This window comes from Stenella coeruleoalba (genome assembly GCF_951394435.1).
Source record: "Stenella coeruleoalba genome assembly, chromosome: 19".
NCBI classification, from domain to species: Eukaryota; Metazoa; Chordata; class Mammalia; order Artiodactyla; family Delphinidae; genus Stenella; species Stenella coeruleoalba.
Genome location: NC_137165.1, coordinates 32111230 through 32130172, shown reverse-complemented (window position 1 = coordinate 32130172; position 18943 = coordinate 32111230). Strand labels below are relative to the sequence as shown.

At 37.7% G+C, this 18943-nt stretch overlaps 1 protein-coding gene across 2 annotated transcripts in view; it reads right to left on the bottom strand.

Annotated features, from left to right (window-relative positions):
* Positions 1-18943, bottom strand: part of DHX40 (DEAH-box helicase 40) — a 53043-nt gene that overhangs the window by 22897 nt on the left and 11203 nt on the right. For both annotated transcript variants that reach the window (XM_079906123.1, XM_079906122.1), the window contains exons 8-12: positions 14380-14479; positions 12266-12352; positions 11937-12119; positions 6634-6714; positions 5074-5231 (exon numbers count right to left, since the gene is read on the bottom strand). In XM_079906123.1, coding sequence (XP_079762249.1) covers positions 5074-5231; positions 6634-6714; positions 11937-12119; positions 12266-12352; positions 14380-14479 — 609 coding nt within the window. The remainder of the gene's footprint in view (positions 1-5073; positions 5232-6633; positions 6715-11936; positions 12120-12265; positions 12353-14379; positions 14480-18943) is intronic.

Here is an 18943-nt window from a genome sequence, read left to right as displayed (position 1 = left end):
ACTCTCAAACACTGTTGATGTGATTTTTAAATGGTAGAGACACTGTGGGAAAAGATTTGGCAATTTCTTAGAGTTAAACTCAATAATGCAGCTATTTTTCTCCCAGGTATTTATCTCAGAAAAATAAAAATATATATCTACAAAAGACTTGCACAAGAATTTTCAAAATAGCTGTATTTATAAATGGCGTCAAACAAGAAACAATTCAAATGTCCATCAATAGGATAATGGATAAACTAATTGTAGTATACAACAGGATACTACTCAACAATAAAAAGAACAAAGCACTGATACATACAAGAACATGTATGAATCTCACATACAATATGTTGACCAAAAGAAGCCAAACACAAAAAAGCACGTACTGTATAATTCTATTTATGTGAAGTTTCAGAAGGAGCAAAACTAACCTGAAAAAAGTCAGAAAAGTGGCTTGCTGGGGGGAGGTAGGATGGAATCTGAGAACGGGCACTGAGAGAATTTTCTGGAGTGATAAAACTGTTCTATATCTTGATAGGCGTGTAGGGTACATTGGTAAATTTATTTCACAAAATTCACTGAATTATACACTTAGGATTTATACTCTTCACTACATGTAGATTTTGCCTCAAAAAAAAACAAAACACAACTATAAGCAAATACTGAACTCTACTTATACAGGACTGCCTTTCACAGTGGTATAGCTTAGCAATTCTGAAACTACTTCTGTATACTCTAGGGACAATGGACAATTTGAATATGGACTCTGGACTAGATAACAGCATTGTATCAGTTAGCTTTCCTAATTTTGATAAATGTACTATGGTTAAGTAAGAGATTGCCCATGTTCTTGGTAAACGTACATGTAAATGTTTTGTGGTAAGGGAGCACAATGTTTCCAATTTACTCTGAAATGATTCAGAAAAAGAAATAAAGTGCATATTTATAAATACATATATGTAGGGACTTCCCTGGTGGTGCAGTGGTTAAGAGTCTGCCTGCCAGTGAGGGGGACGTGGGTTCAATCCCTGGTCCAGGAAGATTCCACATGCCTCGGAGCAGCTAGGCCCATGAGCCACAACTACTGAGCCTGCACTCTAGAGCCCACAGGCCACAACTACTGAAGCCCGTGTGCTCTAGGGTGCATGTGCCACAACTACTGAGCCTGCATGCTGCAACTACTGTAGCCCACACGCCAAAGCCCGTGCTCCACAACAAGAGGAGCCACAGCAATGAGAAGCCCACGCACCTCAACAAAGAGTAGCCCCCGCTCACCAAAACTAGAGAAAGCCCACACACAGCAACGCAGCCAAAAAATAAAAAATAAAAAATAAATAAATACGTATATGTATACATGCACAGAGAGAATTATAAAGCAAATGCAGGAGAACGTTAAAAACTGCTGAAACTAGATGAAAGTTAAAAAAAAATTCTTTTACCACTCTTTCAACATTTCTGTAAGTTTGAAATTGTATTACAATAAAATGTTATACCCCACCTCCACACACACAAAAAAATGTAACACCAGACTAGTTTCATCTATTTCAATATTCCAACAAGGAAAAACATTTCCTTTTTTCTGGCATTACAAGACTGTTGGAGTTGGATCACCTTAATCCAGCTCCCTGGTTTTACAAATGAAGTCCAGAAAAACTAGGCCAACAGTCAGATAATTAGGTAGCAGTGAGTCAGGTTAGAATCCTGAGCTCTTGACCCCCATTTCAATACTCTGTAATAGTTTTTTTAAATAGTATTTTTAGCTTTGATACTACCTAATGAAAGCCAGCCAACCTTATTTACTGCATATAGTATTATACTAGAAAAAAAAAAAACCCCTGCAATTAGGGTACTACTAGAATCAAAATTCTGACACTTAAAAACTACACTGCAATCTATTTGGGATAGGTAGCACACTAATTAAACTACAGAGTATTTTTATAGAGAAACATATCTTCCATTATAACCATCACAATAATAAACCAATCTGGACCCAACACTCACAATCATAAAGGGATTTGGCCAGTGAGATAGCACACTATTGTTAGTATTGGTTGCAGGTAAGATATACTATCTACTCAGAAGCTCTTTGGAAAAAAAAAATTGTGAACCACCCCCCCAACCCTCCCCACCACGCACTAGAAGAAAGCAAAGCTCACGTGTGATGAACCAAGTTGTACCCTGTACTGACACACTAAGAAAGGAAAGAAGCAGAAGGCTAAAGACATGGAAACTTCAAAACAATTCTCTAAGTGTACAAGGGCTGACCTACCTTTTTTTTTTGATTGTAGAAAAAAAAAAAGGTTAATATATTACTAATGTATTATAACAGGGCAAAGGTTCACCATACTATCTTCCTTTACCAGTGAAAGGAAGTTAACTTTCAGCCAGGAACGTTATATACTCCCTATTTCAAAAAACTAAGTTAAAGAATAACAAAATGAAAAAAATTGTTTATCTTCAGTTTCATCTTTCGTAGGGCTAGTTATATGGTAATCAAAAAAATGTTCAGTGAATTACTGGGGATCTAAATAAACAGATATTCCTTGTACATGGATAGGAAGACAATACTGTCAAGATGTCACTTCTTTCCCATTTGATCTATAGAGTCAATATAATCTCAATTAGGGGCTTCCCTGGTGGTGCAGTGGTTAAGAATCTGCCTGCCAATGCAGGGGACACGGGTTCGAGCCCTGGTCCAGGAAGACACCACATGCCGCAGAACAACTAAGCCTGTGTGCCACAACTCTGAGCCTGCGCTCTAGAGCCTGTGAGCCACAACTACTGAGCCCTCGTGCCAAAACTACTGAAGCCCGCGTGCCTAGAGCCCGTGCTCCACAACAAGAGAAGCCACCGCAATGAGAAGCCCACGCACCGCAACAAGGAGTAGCCCCTGCTCGCCACAACTAGAGAAAGCCCGTGCATAGCAACGAAGACCCAACGCAGCCAAAAATAAATAATAAATAAAATAAATATTTAAAAAATCTTATTAAAAAATATATAATCTCAATTAAAGTCTCAGAAAGTTATTTTGTGGATATCAACAAACTGGGTTTAAAGTTTATATAGAAAGGGAAAAGACCCAGAATAGTCAAAACAATACTGAAGGGAAAGAGAAAAGCTGGATAAATGATTCTATCCAGGTTCAAGAGTTATTATAAAGCTTCAATAATCAAGAAAGTGTGGTACAGACAGAAGAATAGGAAAACAGATCAATGGAACAGAATACAAGGCCCAGAAATAGATCCACACAAATTCAACCAAATTAACTCTGACAAAGGAGCAAAGGAATTACAATGGAGAAAGGAGTCTTGAATAAATGGGGCTGGAACAAAAGGACATCAACTCCTACAAGATGACATAGGAGAAAATCTAGATGAACTTGGGTATGGTGATGACTTTTCAGATATAACACAAAGGCATGACCCATCAAAGAAATAATTGATAAGCTGGACTTCATTAAAATTAAAAACTTTTGCTCTGTGAAAGACAATGTCAAGAGAATGAGAAAACAAGTCACAGACTGGGAAAAAATATTTGCAAAAGACATTTCTGATAAAGAACTGTTATCCAAAACATACAATGAACTCTTAAAACTCAACAATAAGAAAACAAATAACCTGATTAAAAAAGGCTGGAACAGACACCTCACCAAAGGAGATACACAAATGGCAAATGAACATATGAAAAGACAGTTAACATCATATGTTATCAGGGATCTGCAAATTAAAACAACAATGAAATACCACTACACACCTATGAGAATAGCCAAAACCCAAAACACTGCCAACACTGAAAGCTGTTGAGGATGTGGAGCAACAGGAATCTCAGGCTCATTGCTGGTGGGAATACAAAATGGTGCAGACACTTCGGAAGATAGTTGGGCAGTTTCTCACAAATCTAAACATATTCTTATCATACAGTTTGGCAATGAGTTGACAATCGATGTTCACACAAAAACATGTACACAAATGTTTAGAGCAGCTTTATCCATAACTGCCAAGACTTGAAAGCAACCAAGATGTTCTTCCATATCTGAATGGATAAACAAATTGCACACAATGGAATTTTATTCAGCAATAAAAAGAAATGAGCTATCATGCCACAGAAAGACATGGAGGATGGTACATATATACAATGGAATATTACTCAGCCATAAAAGGGAATGAAACTGGGTCATTTGTAGAGATGTGGATGGACCTAGAGAGTGTCATACAGAGTGAAGTAAGTCAGAAAGAGAAAAGCAAATATCATATAATAACACATATATGTGGAATCTAGAAAAATGGTATAGATGATCTTATTTGCAAAGCAGAAATAGAGACAGACGTAGAGAACAAATGTATGGATACCAAAGGGGAAAGGGGTGGGGTGGGAGGAATTGTGAGACTGGGATTGACACATATACATTTTCAATACTATGTATAAAATAGACAACTGATGGGAACATACTATATAGCACAGGGAACTCTACCTAATGCACTGTGGTAACCTAAATGGGAGGGAAGTCCAAAATGGAGGGGATATCTGTATGTGTATGGCTGATTCATTTTGTTGTGCAGTGGATGCTAACACAACGTTGTAAAGCAACCATACTCCAAAAAAAAAAAAAAAAAAAAAAAGGACATAGAGGAACCGTAAAAGCACATTGCTAAGTTAAGGAAGTCAATCTGAAAAGGCTACATATTGTATGATTCCAATTATATGGCATTCTGGAAAAGGCACAACTATGAAGACAGTAAAAAGATCAGTGGTTGCTAAGGGTTTGGGGGAAGGGATGTAGGAATGACTAAGTGGAACATGGGAAACGTTTAGGGCAGTGAAACTATTCTGCACAATATTCTGATGGTGAGTATGTGTCATTACAGATTTGTCAAAACCCACAGAATTCACAATACAAACAGTGATCCCTTAGTTAATAATAATGTATCAATATTGGCTCATTAATTGTAATGAAGGTACCACACTAATGAAAGATGTTAATAATAGGGAAAACTCTGTGTTTGTACTTTCCCTCATTTTTTCTAGAAAGCTAAAACTGCTCTAAAAAATAAAATCTATTAATTAGAAAAGAAAACTCATCAATAAACTTCTTACCAGGTCTAATGAAGACATTTTCCACAGACAGCATTGCTGCTATTGGAAGTAATAGGTCTTCACAGTCCAGAGAAGCAGCCTTTATTACTGCACATGTCAGATGTGGAGGGAGAGGAAATTCTACCATAGACAAACCCAATCTGGTCACATGGCCACTCCTTAATGGAAAGAAAAAGTTTTTAAGTCTTTCTACCTTGGGAGAGTACAAAGGAAATGTTTATCATTCAGAATAAGTCAGATATAATTTAGATTACTTTAAATTACCTCCAGAAATTCAATTCAAGATAAGAAATATGATACACTGTGTTCATTGATAAGAGAAATATAAAGATGATAAATTCCTTGCTCTCAAGGGCCTATATATCCAAAAAACTAAACAATGAGGCAGAATAAAGTAGTATAATAAAAGACACACAATGCTACAGAAGCACGGAAAATGTCCTTAAAGAAATGAGACAGTGATAATTACCACATCTTTTCCTATCACACAATCATGAGAACAAGGACTCTGGGTCTCATCATTTTGCTGTACCCAGCATAATGCCTGGCACTGAAGTGGTACTCAGAAATTACTTGTTAGGGAAAAACATAGTGTTGTAGGTCAATTATACTTCAAAAGCAAACAAACATACAAACTTATAGAAAAAGAGATCAGATTTGTAGTTACCAGAGTGGGTGAGAAGGGAGGGAGAATTGGATGAAAGCAGTCAGAAAGTACAAAAAAAAAAAAAAAAAAAAAAAGAAAGAAATTACTTGTTAAATAATATCAATACTAAACAAAACAGTTTTATGGTACAATTTCAGAACTGTGGTGAAGAAAGATTGAGGACAACTTTTAATTTCAGGGAAAACAATCCATTCAATTCAAACAAATCACTTACTAATGATAAAGGAAAGTATTAAGAACCCTATTTTAGGGCTTCCCTGGTGGCACAGTGGTTGGGAATCCGCCTGCCAGTGCAGGGGACACAGGTTCGAGCCCTGGTCTGGGAGGATCCCACGTGCCGCGGAGCAGCTGAGCCTGTGTGCCACAACTACTGAGCCTTCACTCTAGAGCCTACGAGCCACAACTACTGAGCCCGTGTGCCACAACTAATGAAGCCCACGTGCCTAGAGCCCGTGCTCTGCAACAGAAGAAGCCACCGCAATGAGGGGCCCATGCATCACAATAGCCCCACCTCGCCACAACTAGAGAAAGCCTGTGCGAAGCAACGAAGACCCAATGCAGCCAAACATAAATAAATAAAAAATAAGTAATTTAAAAAAAAGAACCCAGGGCTTCCCTGGTAGCGCAGCGGTTGAGAGTCCGCCTGCCAATGCAGGGGATACAGGTTCGTGTCCCGGGCCAGGAAGATCCCACATGCCGCGGAGCGGCTAGGCCCATGAGCCATGGCCACTGAGCCTGCGTGTCAGAGCCTGTGCTCTGCAACGGGAGAGGCCACAACAGTGAGAGGTCCGCGTACCACAAAAAAAAAAAAAAAAAAAAAAAGAACCCTATTTTAAAAAGAGATTAATATCTACTGTGGTTGGTTTTGTTTTCGTTTTTTGTTTGTTTTTTACCTGTCAATAGCATCACACTGGTAGAGTTGTTTAAGAGCTTCCAAAATAAGTCTCTCATTAGGTGGATCCAAATAGGGAAACCTGTGTGTTTAAATGAGACATAAAATGAGATTCCATTCCTTGAACATGGCAAGATTTTATACAGATTTGAAAATTCCTTTAAAAGGTTTTACTTCTGTTTTTCAAGTCTTTCTTTTCTCTGTCTTTTTTTTTTTTTTTCAAAGCATTCTATGATTGTGATCAGCATTCAGCAAAGGAGGAAATTTTTTTTCTGAATCACACTCTTCTATTTAATTCAAGAAGCCCTTCTTGGGCTTCCCTGGTGGCTCAGTGGTTGAGAGTCCGCCTGCTGATGCAGGGGACGTGGGTTCGTGCCCCGGTCTGGGAAGATCTCACATGCCGCGGAGCGGCTGGGCCCGTGAGCCATGGCCACTGAGCCTGCATGTCCGAAGCCAGTGCTCCACAACGGGAGAGGCCACAACAGTGGGAGGCCCGCGTACCGCAAAAAAAAAAAAAAAAGCCCTTCTTTTTGATTCCCCCTTAGCTGGAACACTCTCACCATTCCTCTCTACTTATCTTAACCCTTCCCCATTCTTCATAGCCAATATCAAGTCTACTCTGTTCTGTAATCTATAATTTTTATTACAATTTTATAAAACAGTGAAGGAAAATTAACTGAAAGTGGCGAAAAATTACAAATTATTTAATAGTACCTCAAAATGGTTTTTAATGAAATGATAAATATCTTAAATTAATTTAACCAATTTACTTTATTGTATGTATGGATGTGTATGTACTTATTTTCTCCTGAACTACCTGCAAACAGGTTGCAAATGTAATGCCAATTTACCCCCAAAATATTTCAGAGTACATCCCCTGAAAATAAGGACATTCTCTTACATACCATAATATCATTTATAAACATAAGACAATTAACAATATTCACAAAGTACAGTACGACTATTCAGATGCCTCTAGAACATGGATCTATTTCACACTTGAAAATAAATATTTCTTTAAATATGGAAAAAAATAATATTCACAAAGGACAGCAGAGTGGCATATAACCAAGTGTGAATATATATCCCCCCACCCCAGGAACAATAATCACTTAATATTATTCTGCACTGGATTTTTTTTTTCCACCGTTAGTTTTGAGATGCTAAATCATCTACTCCAATTTCCCACCTTGAAAAAGGTCCAACAGAGGACAAAAGGTCTAATACCTTACACAAAAGTCCATTCGAGGATTGACAACTCTATTTATAAACAAAAATCTGGTAGACTGTTCTACCGTCAGCTTTCCTACAACTTGTACCAACAAGTCCTGGTATCTGCTAGAGCAAGAGTTGGCAAGCACTTTCTAAAGAAGGCCAGATAGTAAATATTTTAGGTTTTACAGGCCATATGGTCGCTGTCACAATTACTCAACTCTGCTGCTGAAGCAAAAGCAGCCATACATTAATGAATGGGCGTGGCTGTGTTCCAATAAAATTTTATTTACAAAAACAGTCAGTGAGCCTAGACCATATTTTACGACTCCTATCCTAGAGCAATACCAGACTAGTCAGCTTCCTCTTCTAGATAAGAGCCATTTTAGATTTGTAAAAACTACAATTATTTCTCTCCCTTGATTATACCAATTACCAATTCTGTCAAACTCTCCTTGTATTACTTGGTTTCTAAGAGACCCACCAACCATATTTAGCATTTTTTAGAAACAATCTAGTTCGTCAAACTCCTGATAAAACTCGATGACATGCAAAATTGAACTCCAAATGTACAGTGACCAACACAGAACAGGAATGCTATAATTCCCAATCACCTGGACACTGTGGTTTATTAATATAACCAAAGTTTATGCCAGTGGAATTTTTAAAATTGTTCTTTAAACATAGTAATAATTGCAAGCTCATATTAAGTTTGTGGTGATCTGATAATTTCAGATCTTTTCCGCACTGAATTTCTTTAATGTGCAACCAAAACGTAAGATTTAAGGTGTACCCCTTCAGACTTTTACCTTGTTGATTTTTGCCCAAGGTTCTGGCCTACTGAGACCATTCTAAATCTTGGTTTTAATCATCTACCCATTAGAAATGAAGATATTTTCCAAAAATCTGGTAATCATGACTTCAATATCTTTATTTAATATTTTCATTAAAACTGCTTATCAGGGCTTCCCTGGTGGCGCAGTGGTTGAGACTTCGCCTGCCGATGCAGGGGACACGGGTTCGTGCCCCGATCCGGGAAGATCCCACATGCCGTGGAGCGGCTGGGCCCGTGAGCCATGGCCGCTGAGCCTGCGCTCCGCAACGGGAGAGGCCACAACAGTGAGAGGCCCGCGTACCGCAAAAAAAAAAAAACAAACAAAAAAAACAAAAAACTGCTTATCAGGAAAGAGTGAAATTCAGCATACTACCAGTAAAACCTTCATCAAGGCTTGGTGAGCAATTAATCAGTACTTTCTGGATTCGGCTATTTGGCAAATATACCCTAATTCAGCAGTACTGTCACATCTTATTCACAAATACGTCAATGTAATCTTGTTAAATATTGTGTTGAAAACAAGAGACATTAGGTTATCAATCAATAAATCCTTGTGGTGCATCCATTAAGTGGATGGTCCTGCCTTCAAACTGAAAAGAAAATGGTTTATGATAACATATTCTTTGTGAACCATTTTGATTCACATTGATGATTACAAATCAACATTGTATTCTCTTAGGGACTTCCCTGGTGGTCCAGTGGTAGAGAACCCGCCTTCCAATGCAAGGGACACGGTTTGATCCCTGCTCGGGGAACTAAGATCCCACATGCCGCGGGGCAACTAAGCCTGTGCACCACAACTACTGAGCTCGCTCACCTCAACTAGAGCCTGCGTGCTGCAAACTACAGGGCTCACACGCTCTAGAGCCCGCTCCACGACTAGAGAGAAGCCCACACACTACAAGGAAAGATCCCACTTGCTGCAACAAAGACCCAACACAGCCAAATAAATAAATAAATATTTTAAAAAATATATTATATTCTCTTAAACCATCTTCCAATAATCTATGCTAGAATTTGCTAAGAATCATGCTAAGAAGCTTACTGGGCAGTTGTTTCTATAACCTGCCCTCTTCTTAAATGGAAAATTGATTTTTGAGTTTCTCACAATTTTCTGGTAACCTGTTCTGCATAATTTCTCAGAGACGCCCCACGGTATCTCTGACATTATATCTGCAAGTTCTTCTGGTACCATGGAAATAATGTCTAAAGCCACAATACAAACTCATTTATGGTCATTAGGTTTTCTCTCATTATTTCCTAATCGATATTCGTCATTAATTCCTTCTTATCTAGACTTGTTCTTATCTTTTCAGTTTTAAAATCATTCCTAACGGAGGAGAAAGGGGGAGGCAAAATAATAACTGAAAAGTTCCATTTTCTTTCTGTCACCTATGAATACTATACCACCTATTCCAAATTCTGGTTGTACCTGCCCATATTCTGCACACATCTTAAAAAGAGCAGGGAGACACAACATGATAAATATAATTATCACTGCTGTATGTTATATACGAAAGCTGTTACGAGAGTAAATCCTAAGAATTCTCATCATGAGGTAAAAAATTTTTTCCTATTTCTTTAATATTTTATCTGTATGAGATGATGTTCATTACACTTATTGTGGTAATCATTTCATGATGTATGTAAGTCATTATGCTGTACTCCTTAAACTTATACAGTGCTGTATATCAATTATATCTCAATAAAACTGGGAGAAAAAAAGGGGGGGTGGGGGAGAGAAGTCTTTTTTTTTTTTTTCTGGTCTCTAGCATTTTAAGAACTTTCATTACATTCTAAGTCTTAAAACTTAAGATGAAAAAATAACTCATGCAGGGCTTCCCTGGTGGCGCAGTGGTTGAGAATCCGCCTGCCGATGCAGGAGACATGGGTTCGTGCCCCAGTCCAGGAAGATCCCATATGCCGTGGAGCGGCTAGGCCCGTGAGCCATGGCCGCTAAGCCTGCGCGTCCGGAGCCTGTGCTCCGCAACGGGAGAGGCCACAACGGTGAGAGGCCCGTGTACCGCAAAAAAAAAACCTCAGTGCAGATGATATTGAGTAATTATTGTTCCTATTTTTCTAATATATATTTATTCTTGATTATATGCTGCTGTTAGCCTTTATAAATAATATTTTTAAATATGGGTTCATCTGTTTGGCCATTTAGATTTCTTTAAATGGCTTTTCTTTCTCATTAGTATTATTTATGATATCAGTTAGAATTTTACATATTTGCTTTCCTCTTTCTAGGATTTATATTCTCATCTAGAAAATCTCTAGTCTCGGGATTTCCCTGGTGGTCCAGTAGGTAAGACGCCACACTCCCAATGCAGGGGGCCCGGGTTCAATCCCTGGCTGGGGAACTAGTTCCTGCATGCATGCCGCAACTAAGAGTCCACATGCTGCAACTAAGAATCCCACATGCTGCAACTAAAATATATCCCGCGTGTCGCAACTAAACATGCCGCAACAAAGACCCGGCGCAGCCAAAATAAATAAATTTTAAAAAAAGAAGAAAACCTCTAGTCTTATGATAATAACTATAAAAAAATCTTAGATGGCTTTCTAAGAGTATACAATACATATTTGGATGCACCTAGTAATTACTTCCTTTCTTATTATGCATTTAAAGAAGGCATGGTCACCTTCTCTCAACGTTCCTCACACTTTAACATTTCCAATTAAGACCAAAATTAAAACCAAGATAATACTTGCTTTCATTATTTCTTCTACCATAAATTTCATAATATGAAATTTCAAGCCCCTACAATATTCTGTCCTATACTAATTATATTCTTTAACATTTAACTAATTTAACAGTTGTTCTATTTTTTGCTTCGTGTCGAATCTCGTTTCCCCATTATAATTTAAGCTTAGTGAAAGCAAAAACCTACTAAAGAGTATTATTCTGTCTCTCATCGTACTTGGTACCATGCTGGCCATACAAAAGATGCTACCAAAAAAAAAAAAAAAACAACACTTTCTGAGTGGCATTAGGGTCACTGTACACCTTTCATTACAGATAAACAGTGGTCATTAAATTATCCAAATAAACATCAGCATGAAAACTCCATTAAGCCAAGGTTAGAATACGAGCAAGGGATCAAATCCCAGTAAAGCAATGCAAAGAAGCCCTGTATTTGGGTTTAGCTGAACCTTGAAACGTAGGGACATACGAGTCAAATACTTCAAAAAAATTTCTGAGGAATAACCTTACTCCCTAACAAATTTTTCTTTTTTTCAAGTTGTCTACATACCTTATTACGTCGTGTATGGCAAGGCACTTTAAGGTCAGAACTACGGATGTCAAACTAGTTCTCTTAATCTCAGGGATCACATGGTCAGGCATACACTGGTTCCAAAAATCTTTACTATAGATGCGAAAGCATTTTCCTGAGGAAGTCCTGCCAGCTCGGCCACTTCGCTGTAAGGCCTCACTCCTTTAGAAGAAAAAACAAACAAACAAAAAACAAAGTCCCCAAAATGTTCTGTGATTTTTCTAAGTAATTCACTTCCTTCCCCAAACCAATCAGAAATTATCTAATCAACTGTTCTTTGAACAAAAAGGCTTAACACAGAGACTTACTTTGAAATCGGAACCACCTCTAGGATGTCCAATCCTAGTCTGGGATTGTGATTTAACTGCTTCACGAAGCCACCGTCTACCACATATCTAAGTACAATGAAAAAAAGGTAAGTTTCTATAAAATAAGGAAAGACTTGTTAATTTTTAACCACTTTGGGTACTCCTTTTCTACCAAACGAACAACTACGTAACAACTTTTAAGTTAAGTGTAAAACTTGAAAGTCAAGAAATTGGAAACCCCATACACTGCTACTGGAAACGTAAAATGGTTCAGCCAGTGTGGAAAATGGTTTGGAGGGTCCTCAAAACATTAAACATAGAATTACCATATGACCCAGAAGTTCCATTCCTAGGCTGAAATTTTCAAAAGAACTGAAAACAAGTACTCAACAAATACTTGTAGCCATATGTTCATAGTAGCACTGTAGGAGGACTATAAGAGCCAAAAGGTAGAAACAGCCTAAATGTCCATTAACCATTAAGGGACGAAAGGATGAACAAATTATGGTATACAAATACAACAGAATATTATTCAGCCACAGAAAGGAATGAAGTACTGATACATGCTACAACATGGATGAACCTCAAAAAACATACTGAGTGGAAGAAACCAGGCACAAAAGGTAACATATTGTATGATTCCATTTATATGAGATACCTAGAATAGGATATCCATAGAAACAGAAAGGGGTGGTCGCCAGGGGCTGGGGTGGAGGCGCAAATGGGGAGCAACCCCTTAAAGTGTACAGGTGTTTATTTGGGGGTGATGAAATGTTTTAGAACTAGATAAAGGTAGTAGTTGCACAACATTATGTATGTAATAAATACTACTTAATTATTCACTTTTCAATGTTAATTTTATGTTCTCCCATTAAAAAAATAAACTTGAAAATCAGCTCTAAACCATTCTAACAGGTTCAGAACCTAATTCCAGTTATCCTTTAACTATGCCACTTTAAGCCAACTAAACGGAGAATAAGTCAGGTAAAAAACTAAGTTAGGAACAGTATTAAGCCTATCATTCACTTAGGGAACATTCTGAAACATGCTATTTAATGACTTTTGCCTTTGCTGGAAACAGAAAATGGCAGAGCTTAATTTACTCAAGACAGCTGCTTACCTAAGCCCTTAATGAAACCATTATTTTTAAAGCAAAGAGAAAAGCAGAGGAAATTAAACTTCCTCTTAGATCTGGATGATCATTTTACCCAAAAGAAACATATAGGATCTCTGGGTCAGGTCCAGCCTTCCTGTGGCAGAGGCAGACTTAGTTAAGGACATAAAATATATTGGGTAAAAGATAAATATCGAGAAGGAATGTGGTTCAACAGTCTGAAAGAACTTCACATTAGCTATCAGTCTAGACTTAGACTGATAAGTGTTTCACTACAAAATTTACTCCAAAATTTGATGGCATCACTGATTACATTGAAAAATAAAAGTCCATTTCACAGAAGGGTGAAAAGCAAGCAACATTACCTCCAGATAAACACTTGGATATACAAAGCTTACTATGTGAAGTGGAGCTGACAGGTAAGAAGGGAATATCAGATCATCTTAGGTACCTGCTGGTAATGTAATATAGAAAAAACAAGTTTGGCTTCCCATTTAAAGAAACCCATGAAACATCACACATCATCTTAAATTTGGGAAGAGAAAGCTACATGTTACCAAGTACCAGTATTTTAAAAGTGTGAACAGGCTTCCCTGGTGGTGCAGTAGTTGAGAGTCCGCCTGCTGATGCAGGGGACACGGGTTCGTGCCCTGGTCCGGGAAGATCCCACATGCCGCGGAGCGGCTGGGCCCGTGAGCCATGGCCGCTGAGCCTGCGCGTCCGGAGCCTGTGCTCCGCAATGGGAGAGGCCACAACGGTGAGAGGCCCGCGTACCGCAAAAAAAAAAAAAAAAAAAAAAAAAAAAAGTGTGAACAGAAATACTATGTGCACCTCCTACTCCATTTCCTATTCAGAGCAATCAATAATTACAAAATATGATAGGTGATTACAGGTTAAAAAAGTGAGAAGGGAATTAGTGGAGGGCACAGAGACACAAACTTAATGCTTTATGATTAGCTAAGTGGCTTCCTCGGCTTTAAAAGGAATTTTAAAGTTATACCTGATTCCATCTATTGTCAAAGATGTTGCAGAAATATTGGTGGATATGACGCATTTTCTAATTCCAGGTGGAGGTGGCAAAAATATTCTTCTCTGTTGATCTAAATTATATGTAAAGAGAAAATACTAATTTACAACATGCATTTGTCAAACTGAAGTTTTGAAAAACTCATTTCTTTCCATTAAAAGTTATTTTCTTCACTCTTTAATTATCTTGAATTCAAAATATAATAGCAAAAACTATTTTTCCTCATCTTTCACTATTAAGATCTCTAGATCCATGGCATCACAGATGATCATTGCTAAAATAAACCCTACAGCAGAGTCCTTTATACAGGTCATAGCTCCCTTAGAGACTATTTAAAAACTGTGGGCCTTGTCTCCATTAAAAGTCACATATGTACATACACAAAAAAATTTTCAAATAACAGGGTGTTTAGGACTCTGAAGTCTATCCATGGACAACAGATTAAGAACCTCTCTATGCTTTAAAGACTGATTAGCTAAGGCAGTTTTTACTTTTTCAGGTGTCTGCCCAATTCATCACTCCAACTCTAAACAAGTAACACCACCCTTATTTCCACTATCCACACATTCTGAAGGGTGGGCCTCAGCAGCGATGCTTATAGTATGATACCTTGCTCCTCTGGCCATAGTTTGTGGCACCAAAGATAAACATCTCCCTTCAACTGGGCCAGTCTCATTCTCCTGTGAATTTGGAATAAGGTCCAAGAGATGCTCAATTTGATTAAGCCAGTTTCTTGCAAAGAGAAAGAATTAACTTGTGAACCATAGGGAAGTGACTAGTATATATGCAGGAAAGCTAGTCTAAAGAGAATAAAAAATGAATCATCCATGAGAGTTCACAAGAGAGTATTTCTGGGTTGCTGGCAATTCTCAGGCCTGAGTGTAAAATAAGCAGAAAGGTGGATTTGACCAGACTTGCCCTCCTGACAGGTTAAGCAGAGAACAGGACAAGAGAGTTAATGTTTGCAAGGAAATGATTACGGCATAGGCAAAAGGAGATAAGTGATAAGACAAATCTCAATGCAATCTGAAAATTGTTGAATTAGGAACAGAAGAGTGAGCTGGCAGAGACAGGAAGTAATCATCAGAAAGAGGTTTAAAACTGAGATCAGAAATGAAGATAATGACAAAGTCTACAACGTTAAATTTTTGAAGGGGTGGCCATGGTGGGATGAAGGAAAAGATCACTTAAGCTAGAGAGGTCAAGCAAGGGATTTGGGTAGATCATCTATTTCAATGACATCCAAAAATTAGGAGTAATAATTCCAGGGAGTATACAAGTCAATCGATTGGGGTATGAAAAGAAATCATTAGCATGTCTATTTATATTTCTCATAACATCCTTTTAAACTTTTTATTTTATATGTGTTTACTATTTTATGTTATACATTAGAACAGTAAGTACATATATATCCTTTAAAAAGAGAAAAATTTTAAATGCCTGGCTGCAATTTCCACGAGATATTTGGAAATTTGTTCAGAAAATTCACTCTTTCTACCTGAACAACCTCAAGTTGTTTTCTTTTCAGCAGCCAAGAAAATCTTAACCAAACCTGTTTTTAAATAAAGTACAAAATCTGTTTCCAAAGAAAATTTTAAAAAGATCCATGTATCCGCAATATATAAAACAGACCAAAGTTGAACTATTATGAAGGGGAAAAGGAGTGGCACAGACAATCACAGTTTTAAAATTATGTTACTAGGCCAACTATCTCATTTTACAGATGAGAACACTAAAGCCCAGAGAGGTCAAGCAGCTTGCCCAGGATTTACATATAGACAGGCAAGTTTAAAACCAAGTCAAGTATTGCTGCTATTTTTCTAAAAATCATTCTGAAATTAATTTCACAAGTAAAAAAGTGCTAGAGGGCTTCCCTGGTGGCACAGTGGTTGAAAGTCCGCCTGCCGATGCAGGGGACACAGGTTCATGCCCCGGTCCGGGAAGATCCCACATGCCGCGGAGCAGCTGAGCCCGTGAGCCATGGCCACTGAGCCTGCGCGTCCGGAGCCTGTGCTCCACAATGGGAGAGGCCACAACAGTGAGGCCTGCGTACCGCCAAAAAAAAAAAAAAAACGTGCTAGAAAGGCAGCTTACACATAAGTGATAAAAATTATTTTTTAGGTGTTTCTTAGATTTAGGTAGCTCAGACAGTTCAAAGGAATCATATACTACTTTGCAGTTTAAGTTATATGTTTACACATTTATTTATTATTTATTGTCTATCTATTCTACTACAATGTAGCTCTGTAAGAATAAGGACTTTCTTTTATTGTTTGTGGTGGTAGTTACACAGGTATGTACATTGTCATTGTAGGTACATATGCCCAGTACCTACAATGGCTGGACCACAGAAAGTGCTCAGTAAAGTTCAATGAATTGATCAATTTAAAAATGCATGATATAAATAATAAATTGAGATCCTTCTACCTTTGAAATTCCACATTACCCTAAAATTTTACATAAATTAGAAATGTCCAGTCTGAGCATATTTATGAATAACTCTGTTTTTCAATTAACCCATGTTTAAAAGTACCTAATTTTAGTCTTCAGTTCAAGCAAAATTTCAGTTTATCATTTTGTCCACTACAGTCAATTAAAAAGTCCTGGGGCTTCCCTGGTGGTGCAGTGGTTGAGAGTCCACCTGCTGATGCAGGGGACACGGGTTCGTGCCCTGGTCCGGGAAGATCCCACATGCTGCTGAGCGGCTGGGCCCGTGAGCCATGGCCGCTGAGCCTGTGCGTCCAGAGCCTGTGCTCCGCAACGGGAGAGGCCACAACAGTGAGAGGCCCGCGTACCGCAAAAAAAAAAAAAAAGGCCTGAAACTGCTGTTTTGACAAGACTCACGTTTGTTTCACATTTACATTTTACCCACATACTTTCACCATATTCCACAAGTATAAACACATGCCAATTTTATGTTTGTTTATAAAGGTTTGGGAAAAAGTTAAATACATATATCCTAAAGCACATTCTCACTTTCCACAAAGAAAAAGGGAAACTGAATATTTTCATTAAGATGTAGCAATTCTCCTGATTACCTCCATGCACCTAATAAGGTACTAGAGTATAAATTAACGGTGGGGGGGGGGGATTGGCAAAGAGGCAGAAAGGTTTTCCAAAATCTACCAAGAAATAAGGATACTGAGGAGAGACCACTGAACGCTCTTAATGGAGTAATGCTACTAAGATACATGTATGTGACATATGTTAAGGCCAACTGAAACGTCCTCAAAGAATTTGTTCCAAATTGATCCCAAAGCAGAAACGTGTTTGAGAGAGAGAGAAAGTGTGTGTGTGTGTGTGTGTGTGTGTGTGTGTGTGTGTGTGTGTGTGTGAGAGAGAGAGAGAGAGAGAGAGAGAGAGAGAGAGAGAGAGAGAGAGAGAATATGTGTATAAAAGGAACATAAAGCTATAAACAGAAATTGTCAATCAAAGGGGGAAAAAAGATGATTCTGGAACAGAATAAAAGAGGTACAACACTGCTCAGCTCAAACTCTACCCCCCCCGAAGTCATTTTTTGGTAAGTCAAAAATATCTTGAGAATTCTCACTAATACAGCTGAAATCAAACTTCTGACATAGAGAAAAGACTTGAGATAATCAGTAAGTGCAGTTGAAAAGATAAAGTAACTAGAAGGAAGCTAAAACATATGGAAGACATGCAATCCAACATAAGAATAATTGGTAACTCTGAAGTAGGAAACCAATAAATAGGCAAGAGTTATATACAAAGATATAACCCAAGAGAATTTCCTTGAAATAAAGAATTGAATTTGCAGATCAAAAGAGCAACTAAGAATAATTTATCTTGTTTGCGGTGGTAGTTACACAGGTATATACATTGTCAAAACTCACTGAACTATATACTTAAAGCAGGCACAGTTTATTGTATGTAAATTATACCTCAATAAAGTTGATTTTTAAAAAGAGCACATAAAATTCCAGGACAATTTTACTATAAAACACTCAACACCAAAAAATATTCTAATTAAAAACTATTGAACTTTAAGGATAAAAATAGAAATTTTCAGGCAATCAGACAGAAAAAGCAAATCACTTACAAGGAGGGGAAAAAAAATCAGGTTGGCCTCAGACTTCTCCGCAGCAACATTCAATGCCAGAAGACAACTGGACAACGTCTACCAAGTTCTAAGGAAAAGAAAGTGTGACCCGAGAACATAAAACCCAGCCAAGATGTAGCTCAAGTATAAAGGCAAAAGCCAGACATTCTTAAACAAAAGAACTACAAAAAAAAAAATAACACCCAAGAGCTCTTCTATTAAAAAAAAAAAAAAAAAGGTTAAAATCTAGCCAATCTATAATTAACTGAAAGTAACTTAGAAATGGAAAAACCATGGTAAAAGGATTGATAGTAAATACTGAATACAACTGAACAATGTAAAAATAACTAACAAAAATCAGAAGGGGAGGATATAGAAGAATATCAGTACTTAAGTGCTCATCTTTCAAATCAGGCAACAGATAAGATCTCCAACCAAATATAGTCTAAAAAGAAGATATTAACTTCAGCTTAATAT